General features: G+C 40.0%; 1 protein-coding gene across 2 annotated transcripts in view; it reads left to right on the forward strand.

Moving 5' to 3' along the window:
• pvalb6 (parvalbumin 6) overlaps positions 1 to 15,181 on the forward strand; it is a 41,640-nt gene extending 26,459 nt beyond the window's left edge. Inside the window, exons 1-6 of one of the 2 annotated variants that reach the window (XM_042392907.1) lie at positions 32 to 113; positions 5,058 to 5,159; positions 11,150 to 11,218; positions 12,970 to 13,102; positions 13,221 to 13,330; positions 13,813 to 15,181. In XM_042392907.1, coding sequence (XP_042248841.1) covers positions 35 to 113; positions 5,058 to 5,159; positions 11,150 to 11,218; positions 12,970 to 13,102; positions 13,221 to 13,330; positions 13,813 to 13,838 — 519 coding nt within the window. In that variant the 5' untranslated portion in view covers positions 32 to 34 and the 3' untranslated portion in view covers positions 13,839 to 15,181. Of the gene's footprint in view, positions 1 to 31; positions 114 to 5,057; positions 5,160 to 11,149; positions 11,219 to 12,969; positions 13,103 to 13,220; positions 13,331 to 13,812 lie in introns of those variants that run through there. The other variant, XM_042392908.1, reaches the window with a different exon arrangement.
• Positions 15,182 to 15,271: the final 90 nt, after the last annotated feature.

Genomic DNA, 15,271 nt, shown 5'->3' on the forward strand with positions numbered 1-15,271 from the left:
GGATCTGCAGCCTGCAAGGATCGTCCTCTGCTTAATGACATTTAGCTCAAATATGAAGCCCTCAAAGAGCAGCCTCACCCACCAGAGGATATGGGAATCACAAGTCAATGGTGGTATGATCTTTTCCAATTGATAATACTTCTTTCTTTTTATGTGGTTTGTTGGTTGTTAGGACAATGTAAGAATGTTGCTGAATGGGATAGTTACAGGTCGTTTTTTCAGTGGTGAAAGAGAGATGTTGTGGGGTGAAGAGGAAGGAGATCATGGAGGACAATATAGGAATAGGATATTTCAGTCAGGCAAACCCATATGCATTCTTGAACTTTTGTGTCGGATTCAGGAAGGAGATGTAGAGTTGAGTATCATCTGTATAGCGGGACAGTGACTTATCATGTGTTGAGTGTTATCTACAAATATGATATTCAACAGATCACAACAATATGGACTTAGATGTGACAAGAAGGCAAAGAGATGGGGTGTAAATTGAGAATGGGTTAATCAAAGGTTTGAGCCCCTCATGGAGAGCATACGTAGTGAAGAAAGACACCTTCCTTGTGAAACTTGATAGCTCAGACAGTAAAAGAACCATACAAGTGACTCAATATAGATCTGCAAAGGTGTAAAGAAGGAAATACAGGATGACAATGTCAAGATAAGAATAGTGGAAAGTCTGTAGGAAAGAACATAGTCAGGAGTTGGATACACCTCAGCTGAAGAGAAAAAAGTCTTGTGATCTTTAGGTGTTTTCTTTTTTTAATTTCTGCCATATCCATATTGTTTTAGTGCACAAAATCAAAATGTAAAGAGAAACAGCTGGCTGGAAGTATACTTTCTGTTTCTCTCTCTCTGTCTTGCTCTGCTACCCTTAAACAGGTCAAAACGTGTCTGCATTATGTTGGCTTACCTGGACTCAGGTTCAAAGGCATCTCTCTCTCAGTATCTCTCTTCTCTTAGCACCATCACTCGTTCCTTTTATCCTCTTAGTTGAACCCAAGAATAAGTTCTCTTTGTTCTAAATCTCAGGAAGTAATATAAATGTCTCATGATGTGCTCAAAACCTGTGTCGAAGGAAGTTAGATGCAAAGTTTGTATGTTATGCCAAAAGAAGTCAATGAAAACACCAGGTGGAAATTAGTAGGGAAGATCAAGTCACAAGACTCGCTTAACTCCAAATTCAAAATAATAATTAATGTTCTGTCATAAAATTTGAACTAACATGTTTGTTCTGCATCACAAACCTTTGATCATCATTTGACTAACAAACTAAAGTGAAACACCCTCAGGAGGATTTCACAATAAACAGTGATTGTTTGTGTGATTAACAATAGATGTGGAGATGGTTTGCTTGACTGCAAAGGAAGCCTCAGTGGAAAATCCACATACGTTTTCACTGTGGAAGGTTGTAAATTCCTGCATTAATATGCCAGTCAGCTCCCATGTGACTCACATATCCATTTGAAACAATCCAAAACAAGTCATTATGAATGGGAGTCCCATAAGTAATCACACAAGCCAAAAGCCTTTTTAATGAAGCCGAAAGGACAACTGGGACTGAAATTCTGATGGTGTTTAGCTATGAGGAGTTTGCGTTGATTAAGAATGTCATGTTGCCGTTAATAAGGGAACAGAGGAAAAACATAGTCTACGAGAGGTTTCCCTTTAGTCTTCAGAAGCCAAACCAGATGGTTTTCCTTTCCAAGCAATAGCCATGCAGGCTTTGGATGAGATAAAACCTTTCAATTTTGGAAGTATCTCTTCCTGATTTTCGACAATTTTGTTTTCTCATCCCCACCCCACACTCCAATCCATGCCTCATCTAACATTGCTATTCCCTGGTAAGATCTCCTGTTGACTTCCATCCCTCTACCACTTCACTGGTCTCATCTCTCGCTTTTTGCTTTTCTCTTTTGCTCTGATGGAACTCCTCTTTTAATCTCTCCCCTTTCATCATCCACCTCTATCTCCCTCCCTCCCCAACTTGTCACTACTCCATCACCTTCTCTCATTCCTTCATTCCTCCTGTTCCCCTGCTGAGCCCCTTGTCAGCCCTAAGAGAACTGCAAGAGGCACCCTGGTAGATCATGGGATCAAAGCAATCCACCCTCTGCAGCCTTTGGCTGCTGTGAGGGGATGGAGAAGGTGATACATTTGTACCAGCAAAAGAGTAAGATATCGAGAGAGGAACAGTGGTCACGTGATTGCACCAAAATTAGATAAACACGGTTTAGAGAGAGATGAGTGAAAGGGTATGCATTGGTTAAAAAGATTTAGGGCTTTGAGAAGAAGGTTAGAATTGGATTGGGAGTGATGTCCCTGTGCAGTTATGCAGAGGAGAATACAGATTAGAGGACAGAAAGAGACGAAAGAGACTCAAAGGCAAGTTTCAAAGAGCTAGGCGGATCAACTAGTCCTCATACCAAAACGACAAATAGATAGTTCACTAGTAGTGTTGGGCAAATTATTTGAAAACTGTAATCAATTACTGCTTACACATTACTTATTGTAAAGGTAATTTCATTACTTTACACATTACTCAGCAGCAAAAGTAATATTATATTATATTATGTTATATTACTCGTTACTTTACTTTCGTTACTCAGCTGTCAGCTCCATCAAAGTTGCCTTTAAGCAATTCAAAATCCTCCTCACACCCACATGCTGCTTTTTTGTATCTAACACATGTAGATATAGAAGATGAGACATTTGTGGTTTAACAAGCAGGCAGGAGACCGTTTGGAAGAACTGACTGACCATCCAACAGCTAGCATTAGCGTAGGCTCAGTGATGCACATAGCACTCCATAATCCCTTACACACCATGTTATTGAAAAAAGTAATTACATCCGCAGTAATGCATTACTGACAACACTGTTCATCAATGTATAACATACTACTGTATGATTATTCACATGACCATAAGATGGCTTTTGCCAGTAAACATAGGTCATTAAGTATTTGCAGGTAAGGACAGTCTCTACAAAATGATTAAGTGTCAAAGGTAAGAAATCTCCGCCACTTTCAAAATTTCTGGTATGAAACATCCCACATCAGTAAAAAGTCTATCAAAAATTTGATAGCTGTCTCATCAATATAATACCATGACAGCAACAAAGATAATGACACCTGTCGTCAAAAGCATCACACAGCAGAGAACACAGATCCCTTTTTTCATGTCTCACACACACTCTGCACCATTCCCCACACTCCAACACACACAAACATTCACATCACACACACAGACACTCTAACACACATAAACCTGTCCCTCCCAACAAAACTTGTTTATGGTTTTCATGTACAGACAGTAGCCTTTGAGTCTCGAATCAGTCTCTCCCAACCGAAGCCCCATAAAGGTCACTGTGAGAGGGTCCTCAGTAATACCACTGGTGGAAACAGCTGATGTTTGCTGTGATATATAATCACTTCACATCTACAAGTGAGCCTTAGGGAGGATTCCTGGGCAGGGAGTGCTGTTTCAGAGGGATGTATATACTGCCAGTGTCTTAGTGTTTTACTATTGGGGTTAGCGATGAAAAGCAATGGGGCCCTCACATTTTCTGTCTACAAAGTCACAGTGTGGCTTTGTAGATGTAGTAGACCATACAGGTTTTCAAGATCAATGCACATCTGGCTATTGCTGTCACATAATACCACAATGCCCATGAATGTTTTGTTAAATTCAATCTTCAAATGGATGCAACCTGTGAGAGAATCAATTTACTGTTTGCTAACCCCCTCCCCTGAACAGCAATTGTCCAATCATAGCTTTGTTATTTTGTAACTAGGCACAGGAAGCCTGTTAAGCCTTGGATTTTTCCAGTGTACATGGGGCTGATGTCTTTTTTTAGGCTTTCAAAAGCCAAAAACACAAGAGTGAAAGTGAATGGAGACACTATTTGTCTGCTCTAACATAGGTCAATGAGCACATTATTAACTAACTAGGTTAGATTAGTTTATGGGGTTACAGTTAATGTTAAAAAATGCCCTGTTCAGGACTTGCACATCCACTGTGTAGAATTTCTCCACTTTGTAAAAGCTGGTTTCCTGAATGCTACAGAGTTTAGGCTAACATTTCCTACTCTGTTCTACTCTTTATTAGATTTGGGGTAGTTTACATACCAGTAAAACCAGCCAACATTACCCAAGAAGTACATTTGCCAAACACTTCAGTTAGTTCTTCTTTCTTGTAATGTTAAAAGTGATGAGTTTGAAAATATGAATAAGTATGTAAGCTAAGCAGCCAAACACAGTTATCAACTGTTGAGGATGCTAATTTTATTCCAGAGACATGCAGCATACAGCCTCAGTCTTTTAGCATGGTATTGTGTATCTAGCCATCAAGAACAGGCCCCTTTGACAAGATTATCATTTTAAAATGAGCTGGAAACATGAAGAAGCCATGGAGCTTACATTTGCTTAATTAGCTAGCTAGCTACAGCTGATAAAGTCTACCAGCAACAGTTGTCATTTCAACCAAACCATGACAGATGTAGTAAAAGTAAGGAGGCCGGGGCATGTAACATGGGTTTGATTGAAGATTTAGCCAAAAGAAGCTTTGTTCTATTACTCTCTTCTCTGTGATGTTTTAGATTAGCAAAAGAGAAAAACCACTAGTGGTATAGGAGCACTGGGCCTCATAATTTATCACTGATGATGCTGAATGCCTTGGAGGAGGAAACGGTAGATGAGAATTGAAAGTGAAAATTAAAAGTTTAACAGAACAGAGACAGAGAGAGGCAGAGCAAAAGAGAAGGGGAGAGATCAGATCAGAGGGGGATTAGAGGACAGAGCGAGGTCCCTCGGGTGGGAGGAGTGAGAAAATTAGGTGGAGAAATCAAATGGCTGCAGGGAGGAAGGAGTGAGCTTTAGAGGAAGGGAGGGCCAAGAAAGGGTGATCATAAGAAAAGAAGTCTGGAATGAGGAGGTGGAGATTGACGATTATTAATAGTAATGTTTAATTAGCATGAGTGCAGTCAGGAAAGCGATACGCCTGGGCCCAGCAGCCGAACATCACTGACCCCATGCTGAACTGGGTTTCCATTTTTCATCCTAAAATAGTTGGAGAGGACACATATAAAACAGAAGCAGAGCCTCTGATCTTTTATTTGACTTCCCTCCTGCACCTACCCACCCAATCAACACCTGTCAGCCAGTTACCAGGTAAGAGAGGTTATATAGGGTTGTAAAATGGGGCAACAAAAATGAATGTTTAAGTTTACTAGCATTAACAGATCACATGTTTTAAGATGAGGGTTACCTGTCACAAGGCACAAATATGGATAGCAGATGGTTGATATTGAAATTACAGTGGTTTTACAGTTCTTAATGTTGCTCTGTAATCAATGCAGTGATAGATGAAACTAATAGGAAAGGTGATAGAATCTGAGCTAAAGAAAAGTCCGATGAAATGTAATTTATCTCCTTTTACAGGCTCCTCTATAGACTAGAGATTAGATTTAGATACAGAGACAGTATATCAACAAGGTAATTACTTTCTGATAGCAGTGGTTTGCTGCCAAAGTAAGAGGCACAGGCGTAACTTTGTTGCAGTGCTTACTTGTGATATCTTTCAAGGTCAACTTTTAATTACATCTAATGAGATTGACTACAGTCTGACGTCTGTGCTGCAGGGCAACGTAACTTTGTCAAAATGCTGATGTAGTAAAAAGCATAAAGTTCCTCTTCAGAATTTTTTCTGTGTACTTACAATTCTATGGGTGATCACAGATATGTAAAAAAATGTTGCATGTAAAGTAGGTGCATTATGTACCATGAATGTTAATTGAAGGAAAGATACTTAAGTCGCTGCCATCTCAGTTAATTAATGCAGAAGACACATATTTTGTTTGTGTGTCAGAATTAAATATGTGTGCCATTTTAACACTCTTCACGCTGTTGCTTTCAATGGATGATTAAATGGAATTTACATCTTTAATGTGTTTGTTAATATTTTATGCAAATGTATATCGAGTTTGTGTGCTTAAGACTGCTTTCATCACATGTTTGTTTTGCAAAGTCATCTCATTAGTGTGGTACTTTATTAGACTGTGAACCTTAATGGTTCCTATGTGAGTGTGAGTGTATCACCAGGGGAACATGCACATATACCCAAATACATTTTAGCCATGCTAGTAGCATGACTATGGAGATGGCAATGTTGATCAGTCCTCCTCTTTGGTCCAGACTGAAATAACAATTATGAGGCTATGACACTATGTACATGACTACAAAATTTCATACAGACGGTCATGGCCCCTGGAGGATGAAACCTAAATACATTTTTAATCTAGCATCATCATTCAATTTGCATTTGCAAAACTAATAACATTCCCATCAGCCTTAGTTGTACTTTCTTTGTAGTGCAAATAAGCAAATATTAGCATGCTAACACACTAAGATGGTGAACAGGGAAACATTATACCTGCTCATCATCATGTTAACATTGTCATTGTGAACATATTAGTCATTTAGCTAATTTCCGTTGATGCAGCGGGGGTGCGTAGGACTCAGAAAAACAATACAGGGTCGTCCAGAAAAAAAAAAGTAACCTGGTTCAACTTTTGCTGCAACGCAACATAATGCTGGCCAATCACATACATGCAACCGTGCATTCCTGGTGAATTACTTTATAACATCAATGCCACGTTTCTGCTGTTTACCTCGCAAATGTCACAATGAAAGATAAAACAGTTGCTGCCATGATAACTTTCTAGAGTTGTAAAATCCTGTCTGTGAGTATTATCAACCACTATGCTGTGTTTTGAAATCTGATAAACCTTTATCAGATGTGTCTTACCGGTACCTAAAAAGCATGCCTCCACCAACCCAGTCCTTTGCATTGCTTAAAGACAAGGCTGATTTCGGTCTAAATGCAGCCTAAGTCGGCTACAGCCTCACAGAGCCAGTATAGCGAGGCTGGAGACTCTTTGTCTGGTTTTCACACATACCAAAATACAAAAACGGTTAAACAGATTTTAAGATTATCTGCATCGAATTCGGCAAAGTGACTAAAATGATCATATAAGCAAGAAGTGCCCACATATATAAATACACCATTTCTAACTTACAAACTGACTTAGTCAATCAGAAAGACAATTATATACTGTACAGCTGGACACACACACATAGACGCAGGGTATTGTTGCCAAACTGTAACTGTCTGGTTAAGCTATCCTGCCCTGTACCTGCCAGAGGATTAGACAGTGGACAGCGGTGATAACAGCCAGATGATCCCCAGGCCTCTGCACTACTTATCAAATCCATTCTTTCCTTACTGTGGGTTTGTGTGCGTACATGGGTGTGTGCATTTGTTTTTGTTTTCGAACAAACACCATTGTACTTCCTCTCCCTATCAGCTTCTCTGTAAAATCAATAGACATTGTAATGCACACTGAAAAGATAGCTCTCACCACATTCAACCACCAAGCCTATTTGAAGATCAACTGTACAGATCAGTGGTAAATCAGATAGAAAGCTTTTATGGGAGAAGAAAATCACTGGGGCCACTGTGTTTCGGGAAAACGGTCTGGTAGAGTTGTTCATGTTCCTCAGATTTATGGTGCAACAGTGGGCATGGTAAAGCTTGTCATGTGACAAGAAAATGCTTTAGACAAATAAATATGAAGAATTTCTTACTGTGACTGGCAAGGCAAGAAACATATTGGCCGTCATTTGTAAAGCATTTTAATATTATCCACTCAAATTTGGATCTGTCCTAGTAGATCTGTAAACTTTTCTTTGTTCGAACACTGCCAGCCAGTGAAGAAGCTTATGTGTGTATTATGGCTACAGCACTGGGGTTCATATAAATAGCCAAAGGCACATACAGAAGAATGTGCTTTCATATTCAGTACGTCATAACAAAAGAAATCTGAATATTGGTGACCTCAGTTAAACTTGAAATAGCATAAAGCTCAAGGGGTGGATGAATCATGTAAAAACAATGATTCCACAAAACAATGCTCAGTGTCTTAAAATACAATGACACAGCGGCATGAAGGCAAAAAAAAAAACAAAAAAACAACTCAAACAATACCTTCAGAGGCTATTTCTGTAGAGGACAAAAGTTCAATTCCAGTTCACAACTGGCATGCAATGATATTGAAGTGGCATATTTTGTTCTGCAGTATGTCTCTCTATATCACTAACACATATTCACATACACACATTTTCTCTGCTTTTTACAGACTCCCCAACAAACGCAGACACACCGCTCAAATGAGCACAAGGGGCTCAAGTTTCATGAATTGCAAGGACATTCTTCTTTAAGCCTCCCACCTCTTCAGGCTAGCCTGCTCGGCACCATAACACACATAAATACTGTACTTGCGTGCATACAGACACACTTGCATTCACACAGTCATGCAGCTGTTACAGTAGATGTGGGAGTTGGCAGCCCTGCAGTATGGTTAGGTTTCCCACACCTAATGTGACCATCAGGGTGATGGGACTTCCCACTGAAGGAAACCCTTGTATCACATTATTGCTCTGCTTCAAAGCCCTCACATGTCGGAAGGCCATGGAGATGTCCTGCAGAAACGTTTTAAACTCCATTTTTATGTCACATATTAGGAACTTATTCTTCTCCTTTCATATGAAGCACATACTGTATGTTCAGTTGACTATAAACCTTGTTGCCAGTGTAAAGCCTTTTGCTCTGAGTAACTTAAATTTATGTATTTAACCATAAAGGGTTTTTATGAGAAGATATCATGTGTTTGCATAACAAAATTTGTCTTTGACTGACTATGTAGCATAACAGAAGACATGCCTGCAAAATAAAAACACCCACAGATAAAATAACAGATTAGCAATCAATGCATATTAAAGAATCCAGAGTTTGTGTAAACTCAACATCTTTTATTGACTGAGACCAAAAATCTGCAGGGACAGAGAACAGATCCGCACAACCACAATGGGTCCCTATTGTGGGTGACTTTATACAGTTCCACTGGCAGCACACTGACAAAGATATCTCAGTAAATCAATCTTATCCTCCTTATTTCACGGTAAATTGTTTTTTTCCCCTCCCTGGATACCTTTGTGCTAAAGGTCAGAAAAGGAGGCTGTGCTTTTATAATGATAAAAGATCGGATGTGTGGCCACACAAGTTAAGCACTGTTCAGTATTGATTTGTGCACGCAGCAGTATGTTTCTGAGGTAGATAACACTGTACCTCTCCAGAAGCTCATACATCATTGAAGCTGAGTGTGACACCAATGGAAGACATCCATGAACTACTTCAGATTGTGGTTAACACTACATTTATCTGTTAGTAGTTTATTTTTTAAACACTTAACACTAAAAGATCCAGACATCTACAGTATACCATCTTCTAAAATGTGTCATAATTTCTTTTAATTGTGTGGTATCATCATTGCAAATATGATCATTCTTATTATCAGTTCGATCTCTGCTCAATTAATGATGATTTCCCCACTAATGTTTTAATGAATAACATTAGTGTTATTGTGGATATTAGTCTTAAATGCAGCCAAATAAAAGCACAGTTTGACGAATAATGAAGCAGATTATATTTGAATAGTGAGACTGCTTGAGGCATGATGCAGCAAAATTCTGTAGCATGAGTGATTTGTAATGGGTGGAAATGTACAGGCAACTCAGACTGTATTTCCAACTCTGAGAAGGACAGAGCGATGATATCAGCCAGCTCAGCATTATCTGCTGCACAGAGGGAACACTGTGATGACGATGGTACAAGGATGATGGTGATATAGTCTCAGCACTGTCACCTTTCTTCGAGACATTTAATTTCATGTTTCACTTTGCATCAAAGTCACAGTTTAAAGGGGACTTATTATGTTTTTTGTGGTTTTCTTGGTTGTAGTTATTTGAATACTGTTATAATTTCAGATATTTATGTTAAACATGTCAAAGTTCCAAAACTTGAGGTTAACATATGTAGAAATGCTCCTTGCAAGTCAAAAGCCAGGGCTTCAACCTGCTTTGAATGTTTGTGGCGTTTTTTTCTACCTTGTCAATGGGCTGACGTCAGATTGTTGCGCATAAAAAGTTATTGAAAGAATAAAAACAAACCATGTTTTTCTGGTTTGAAAACTGGAAGCAAAGACCACTGACAGCTCAAGGTGTGTGTGTGTTCAACTGGTTGAGGAAGTTTGTGTGGATGTGCGAGTGAAGTGTCAATCATCTGTCACACAGACTACTTGAAATAATGTCTGGCACAAGCAAATCCCTATCAAGGTTTGTCAGACCACAATGAGCATCCTTTAATCCACATCACCCACTCACTCCTCAATGCTGGAGCTCTCTAGACTCCTTGTCTTCCTCCACTGCTCGCTTGAAGATCCTCTGTGCATTCAGCCCAAAGTTTATGCAAGCTGTATATGTGTACTTGCTATAGCAACAGAAGAGAGGAGGGCATCAGTCAAAGTCGGGGAGAAGGTGACAACTTCATAAGCGGCGATCAGGTTCAGTCACACACACTAAGTGAAAAGCCAAAGCGCTGTTAAGTGCTGGGCTCACCTTTCATAGTGTGAGGTACAAGAAGATTTTCCGTCTGGACTGGGCTGACAAACTGAATCCTCTTCGGGTATTTCAGACACAGCAGAAGACTCAGATGGTCTGTTAAACCCCTGCTGACTTGGCTTCTGGCCATCTGCCCTGCTTTCATCTGTAACTGCTCAATGATATCACACTCATAAAATGGAAAACATTGTTATGAACACTTCACTGGTTGCCCTGCCCCTCCTTTCCTTCATGCTAGAATTTACTTTATATCTTAATCTTTTCCCTCAGTTTTGAACATTTTTGATACATTTTCCCACCTCCACAGCAGCCTGATAACAGGTCCCCAGCCCCACAAGTGTTTCCCTCAACATCATCCCTCTACGATGTCCTCTCTCCACCTCCGTCACATCTCCTTCTCCTCTCTCCCTTTGTCACTCCTCCTCGACTGTCACTAATTCATTCTGTCACTCATCACCTCCCTCTCACATGTCCTGGTTTCCTGCTCCAATTCTAGAGTGTCACCAGTGTAATACGAGAATGTCTAGGACTTCTCTCTCTGCTCTCTAACGACCTTGTTTTTAACCTTGTCCCCTCTCTGTCCTTTTCTTCTTCCCTGTCCCTGTCTCTTTTTCTCTTTTCCCTTATTCATCTCTCCTCTCCAGCAGCCAAGATGTCAATGACCAGCATCCTCAACGCTGATGACATCAAGAAAGCTCTGGATGCATTTGCAGGTAAAAACTTGCCACGGATAAATCACAGGGTAGCCTGGTGTGAAGAGCTGATTGCAGCTGAGTGTACCAACACTTGGCTGCAAATGCGTTCCAGCTCTGGCCCAAATAACCTCACAGATTTCATTAGGATTTAGGGGGTGGATGATGAGGGATAGGATTCAGCTTCACGTTGCAGAGCTTGGATTAGCCTTGAGCTGGTGTTGAATATAACTGTTGACGTTGGCTGAAACAATTTGTCATGCAAAATCTGATACTAATGAATAGTTTTGCTTAAAGCTTTTATCTGCAAAATTAACGCTGCTACAAATGTTAATGGATTTGCAATACAGACAGTAGGTATTTGGACAGTTACACATGTTTTGTTCTCAGCACTTTCAGTTTAAAATAAAGTAATGACACAAGACTCCTCCGTCTACCAGCTTGTTTGCCATTTTCTAGTTTTCCTGTGCACACTTACTTTTTTAGAATGTACCCAACTGTTGGTTTTGGCAAATCTTGGATATCTCTCTCTCTCTATCTTTTTCACTTCAATGGTCACCTCTTTACTCCTCATACTGACAGACAACTCCACCTCAATCTGAATGGCAACTCCCCAACTCTTAATCTCAATCAACCCTGGCTACGTTCACCTTACAGGCCTTAATGCTCAACTTGATTTTTCATCAAATCCAATCTTTTTGTGGTAATGGTTCATATTCATGTTTGTAAGTGACATGAGTTCTGGTCCGGTGTTAACACCATTGAGGTCCTGATATGCCACTCGTGCAGATTTAGCTTAAATGTGAGCCACATGCGGACAAGAATAACAACAATAATGTAATTCGTGCGACAGTCAGATCATAAACATGGATGACATGGCTGTGCTAGCATTCATTTAGGATAAGTTCCTTCCAGTTTGGCTTGAATAGAAGCTTCTCCATAAATGTCCAACAAATGTGAAACTTCCTCATCTGTCCATTGACTTGACCATTCTGACAGCGGTTGCATATCCAGAAATAGGTTACAAATTGGTCCATATATGCAAGTTGCCCCGATTTGATATGAAAAAATCAGATTTTTGAGCTACACGCTTAAATGACACACAGCTGTCCAAGAAACATGTAGTAGCCAAATGTCCAATTATGTTTGAACCCCTAAACTTTGGACACTATGTGTTGAAAGGGCTACTTCTCCCACACAGTTCTTTCAATATTTACGTAAACCTAGTCAAATCAAAGCTGAGACTTTGCACTTTAATGTAGTATCCATTACTTTATCTGAAAATTAATGTGCTGAAGCACAAGAACCTGAAGAACAGAAGAGGTGTAACTGTTCAAATACTTACTATCTGGACATTATATGCCTGTGTAATATGTCATATAAATGTCTGTATAAATGTGTCAGTGTCATGTCTTTCTTTTACAGATGTGCATACCTGTAGTTAGTTGTAGTGTTTACTTGACAGACAAAAGAGGAAGACAGAGCTCCATGACCCAGAACTGACAGGTCCTCTGGCAAACATGCAATCTATAACTGTCACGCTGCCTTGTTACAATTAATTCTTTTGCCTTTGGGCTTCATCACCCAGATCAGAACAAGCAACTTTCAGTAACTTAAAGTAACTTTTTGTTTCATCCCCTTCCTGTTTATGTGCTTATGAGTATGCACACTTACCCATGTGTACGTTGGTTTAGAGGTGCATGCAAATTACTAATCATCTTTGGGTTTGTATGCCTGTGTGTGTGTGTGTGTGTGTGTGTGTATGTGCGCAGTTGCTGACTCTTTTGATCATAGGAAGTTTTTTGAGATGATCGGTCTGAAGGCCAAGTCTTCTGATGATGTGAAGAAGGTCTTCACGGTGCTGGACGCCGACAACAGCGGCTTCATAGAGGAGGAGGAGCTCAAGTAAGTCAAACACACACACAAATAAAAACCCCAAAAAGAGGCAACGAATGATCTTGTTGCAAACAACACTTTATATTTCTGTGACACAGATCCATTTGGCTTTTCTGTCCGTGTCTAGATTCGTCCTGAAGGGTTTTGCCAAAGATGGCAGGGACCTGACAGACAAAGAAACCAAAGCATTTTTAAAAGCAGCCGACAAGGATGGAGATGGCAAGATTGGAATCGATGGTAAACACCAACATCAAATTCCATTAGTGGGAGTGTCACAAGGTCACACACACACAGATACACACAGGCAAAAGTCACACATGCAAACACACACTGGCAGAATGTCAGTGTGGGAATTAACCAAACATTTATTTATTGGTCATTATTTGGTCTACATGTGATGATGTGTGCAGTTTAACTTCTTTTGTTCAATGAATAATCCATAAGAAAAGACAGTAGTTCACTGCAGGTTTTTTTTTTATTATTTTGGGCTTTTAATTATTTAATGATGGTTATCAGATTACAACATCAATGCCATTATGGTCACGACAATCTTACATTACACTCATTTTTATGTAGATCATTTGTATTACTATACCAAAGAAGCATAACTTGAAATTTATATTACATTACATTACTGAGATATGGTAATGGAAGCTTTTGGAAAAATGTGAAAAACTCAAACATCCTGACAACTTTTGTTTTGTCTCCCTCTCTTGCAGAGTTCGCCGCCCTTGTGAAAGAATGAACAGTCACCTATCATGGCTGACTAGCGCTCCAAGATCACCTCCTAACCCCCGCCACATCCTGACACCCACTGACCCCACTTCCTACCCAGCACCTACACCTCACCACCCCACCCAAACTCCCAGCCCACCAGACTGCAGCCGATTCCTGCCACACACACACACACACACACACACACACGCACACTCCTCTTCCTCAACCTCTCCCCCACTGCTCTCTTCACTAAGCACAATGCTGCACTGAAGTACGCTGTGGTTTGCAGCCCTAAATGCTCCAATACCTTCACACGCACACATCTCCCCATCAAATGCCCCCACAGCTACACTCATCCTATTTATTTTATCCTTTTTATACAAACTGTTCTTGTCTCTGTTTATGTATAGATATAAAACATGCCTGCAGGAATAAACCTCACATTTTAAAGCATAAAGTAGATATGTAAAGAAAACTGAGATTATAAGAGAAAGACCCTCATTTCCTTCTACGTTTCTGACGTCCCCCTCTTTCTTTTCGTTTTCATCACTTCCCCTCTGTACCTGTTTCTGTTTTTCTCTTCTTTATTGATTCCCCTTCTGGCACTGTTCCCCTCTTGCATTCCTTTCCCTCCAATCCACCCCTCTCACACCACCACCCCATCCATCCTTACATCCATCTATTCATCCCTCTTTCCTCTGGTAATGAGCTGTTGTAAAACATACCAAAAGAAGAAAGAAGTCAAGCTGTGAAAGAATAAAATAAAGTGATAAGAAAACAAAGCCTCGACAACTGTGACTCACTAAGACCCTTCTCTTAATTCCTTGCTTTGATGAGACTCTCTTATCTGATTTTTTTCCTTCTTTCCCTCTTTCTCTGTTTCGCTGTCACTTTTACTCTTATCAGGTGAAAAATAGCTTGACAGCAACCTAATAATGTATAAAGAAGTGTTCCTTGAAAAGCTTTTTGTCTTTATGGAGGTCATAATGATCCCTCAGTGTCATTTGTTAGTATTCATTAGCACTGTCTGTTTCATCTCAGCAGTGACAGAAGAAGAAGAAACTGCATTAAAACAAACTCGGTGCAATTATCCAGCGTTTGCTTCGCGTTCCATATTACATATGAATATGAAAAGGGAGGAGGAAGCCGTATTATTCCACTTGCCAAACAGTCTTTATTCAGATGTGCTGTGCCAGTTTAACAGAACCATGCTGTAAAGCCATTAGCAGAATTGGATTCATACTGAGGTTCAATTTGGGTTAAGTATCCCCAGCGGAAGACCCAGCGGAGAACAGGCAACGCGGGATTGCTGATTTTCTTTAGTAGGCCATTATACCGCCTGAGCAAATAAACACAGATCTCAAACTTGGAAGCTACCACTTAAACAACAAGCGCAGAAGTTCAGTTCAGACTGTAAAGGTCAATGTCAATTCATAAGAAAAACAAATCATAACTGGAGAG

Source organism: Thunnus maccoyii, chromosome 18, assembly GCF_910596095.1.
Source record: "Thunnus maccoyii chromosome 18, fThuMac1.1, whole genome shotgun sequence".
NCBI lineage: Eukaryota > Metazoa > Chordata > Actinopteri > Scombriformes > Scombridae > Thunnus > Thunnus maccoyii.